Below are 2,506 nucleotides of genomic sequence, written 5' to 3' on the forward strand. Positions count from 1 at the left end.
ATCCCACATACAGACCAGTTCCCGCTCACTGGCTGAGCGAGGCGCGGGAGCAACACCGAGGGTTGCAATCCCGTTGCCGGTCCCCGGTCCGGTACGGGGGCAACACTGAGGGTTGCGATCTGTTGCCGGACATGGAAAAAGACAAAAAGACAAAAAAAAAAAAGTAGGTCACAAACCGTAATCTGGAGCCTGAGGTTTCCAGGAGGAAGTCTTATGAAAATGGAAGCCTAAAGGAGAGGCGGTCACAAACCATAATCTGGAGCCTGAGGTTTCCAGGAGGAAGTCTTATGAAAATGGAAGCCTAAAGGAGAGGCAGGAAAGAGGAGTGTGCAGGGAATTCTAGGTGGAAGGAAAGGCATGTACCTAGGCCCAGAAGAGAGGAAGCCTCTTTCAAGGCAAACAGCAACATTAAATTTAGTCACAAGTTGGTCATAAGACAACGTCTGTAGGCGTAATCTATGCAAAAAGAGATTTAGACACACTGGCCTTCATCAAGACTCCCTGGGCTTAATCTCAGGAAAGCATAATCATATTAACACAGTTTGGAAGTTAGACCTGTGTGCTCTTACAAGAATTTCTTAATCTCTCTGAAAGACAGTATTCTCATCTGAAAAACATAGGTAATGATAGCCACCTCACTAATTTCTAATGAAAGTTAAATGAGGAAGTGTACGAATTGCACAGTGTCTGACACACAATAAATGCTTAATTTTTATTTTATTAACCTAAGCCATAAAAATGTATGGTGCTAGCCTAATCAAAACCAGTGTTATCCACTCAAAGGATAACATAACAAGGTGCTGAACAAACGACCAGGATGAAACCTAGAAAAGAAAAAGTCAGAGAATGACCAACTCTCAGGATGTTTTCAGCATGTCAAGAGAAAGTCCTGACACATTCCAGTTCTCACTGGCAGCTCTATTTTTCCCAATAGTTACATCAATACTTCATGCCAGCCCCACTCCCAAAGCCAGACCAGTTTCCTATGTGTTGAATAAGCCCCACGGAGCCCACACAGCTACAAGTGCCCTGAAGGCAGTATGTCTCTAGACTTACATAGCCATAAACCAGACCCAAAGGACTGCCACCCTGAGAGGCCCTGTTTGAGGGGTCAACCAGGTTTCCTCCCCAAGAATTATTATTCTTATCTCCCTAAAAGTTACATACTGTCATAGTTTCATGTCGTTAAGTCACTTCACCATGTTTGCTCATTTTTTTACTCATTTTTTACCAATAGCCGTGAGCATTAAAGACTTTTAAATGAAAAAGACCTGAGGATTTATTTGGGAGAATAGCAAGAAAGACAAAAGCTTAACTCCAGCTTCTCAGCTGGCCTGAGAACACAGGTACTGGATGAAGGAAGAGGGTCAGGCAGCTATAACAGCAAAAGGAAAGTTAGCTCAGCGCCAGGGCACAAGCAAGGGACCGGAACAGGCCTGTGGCAGAGGAACGGACCTTAACTCTTAGCAGTCGGATGTTTGGGGTTTCCTTGGATACTGAGGCATCTTGGGCCTCTTCTCAGACCCCCACTCAGAGACCCTAGACAAAGCAATACTTTCCAAATTTTCTTTCCTACAATTTTGATCTATCTTTGGGACAATTGCAATATCATGTACCTTGCCTGAGGAAGTGACTTCTTGCATATATAGAAGTCTCGAAGAATTCCTAAGGAATACAATGTGTCTGAGCATAAAATGCAGCAGCTATCAGTGTAGAGCTTTCTCTTATTCAAAAGACAAAAACACTTTTTCACAACTTCACAGGCCACCAGCCATGAAATATGACGGATCTACTTCCCCATCTCCCCAGGATCCTGTCTTCATCAGCTAGCCCTGGGAAAGAAGATGGAGCCTGATTTTTCAAGGCTCAGTAAGGACCCTCAACTCACAACAGTCCTTCTAACAAGATGGGAGTGCCTGCTGCCTGGAGAGCAGAACCCAATTCCAGGGTTGAGCCACATCCCATCTCCCTTTTTCCATCTGAACACAACTTTGGTGTACAATCACAGGCAGACATTTGTGGAAATTACCTTGAATGCTGGTCACCAGGAGTAACAGAGGCAGTAGCAGCTGTTTCACAGCCAGATGCCGTTCCCATCCTCTAGAGTACAGGTTACTTCTCAGAGCTTCACAGGAATGCTGGAGACAGCCGAGAGCCATGATAGAACAGAACTGAGGCTAGAAGGGGTGTTTTAGAGAGAAAAACACCCACTGACGTTTTCTCTCCACCCAGCAAACTTGGAGGGGGGGTGGGGAGCCCAGAGATCAGGAACAGGAAGCTAGCTACATTTTTTACTGAGGCCACTACAGAAACAGAAAATTTTGTTTGAACACATTGGTGCTCTTTTGTGGTGAGAAGATTCACAGCTTCTTTTGGATTCTCAGAGAGGTCAGTGCTTAGAAAAGATTAAAGGCCCCTGATAGGGACTGTCTGCTTTTGATTGTCAAGCAGAAATCACCCTGACAAATTCAGGGGTAAGACACAGCAAGTACCCACCCAAGCCTTG

At 44.9% G+C, this 2,506-nt stretch overlaps 1 protein-coding gene across 1 annotated transcript in view; it reads right to left on the reverse strand.

Moving 5' to 3' along the window:
• The window catches only part of LOC103610260 (CD48 antigen-like), an 8,352-nt gene extending 6,193 nt beyond the window's left edge, over positions 1–2,159 (reverse strand). The window contains exon 1 of the mRNA XM_008594463.1: positions 2,030–2,159. Coding sequence (XP_008592685.1) covers positions 2,030–2,159 — 130 coding nt within the window. The remainder of the gene's footprint in view (positions 1–2,029) is intronic.
• Positions 2,160–2,506: the final 347 nt, after the last annotated feature.

Source organism: Galeopterus variegatus, unplaced genomic scaffold (genome assembly GCF_000696425.1).
Source record: "Galeopterus variegatus unplaced genomic scaffold, G_variegatus-3.0.2 Scaffold10831, whole genome shotgun sequence".
In the NCBI taxonomy this organism is placed as follows: domain Eukaryota; kingdom Metazoa; phylum Chordata; class Mammalia; order Dermoptera; family Cynocephalidae; genus Galeopterus; species Galeopterus variegatus.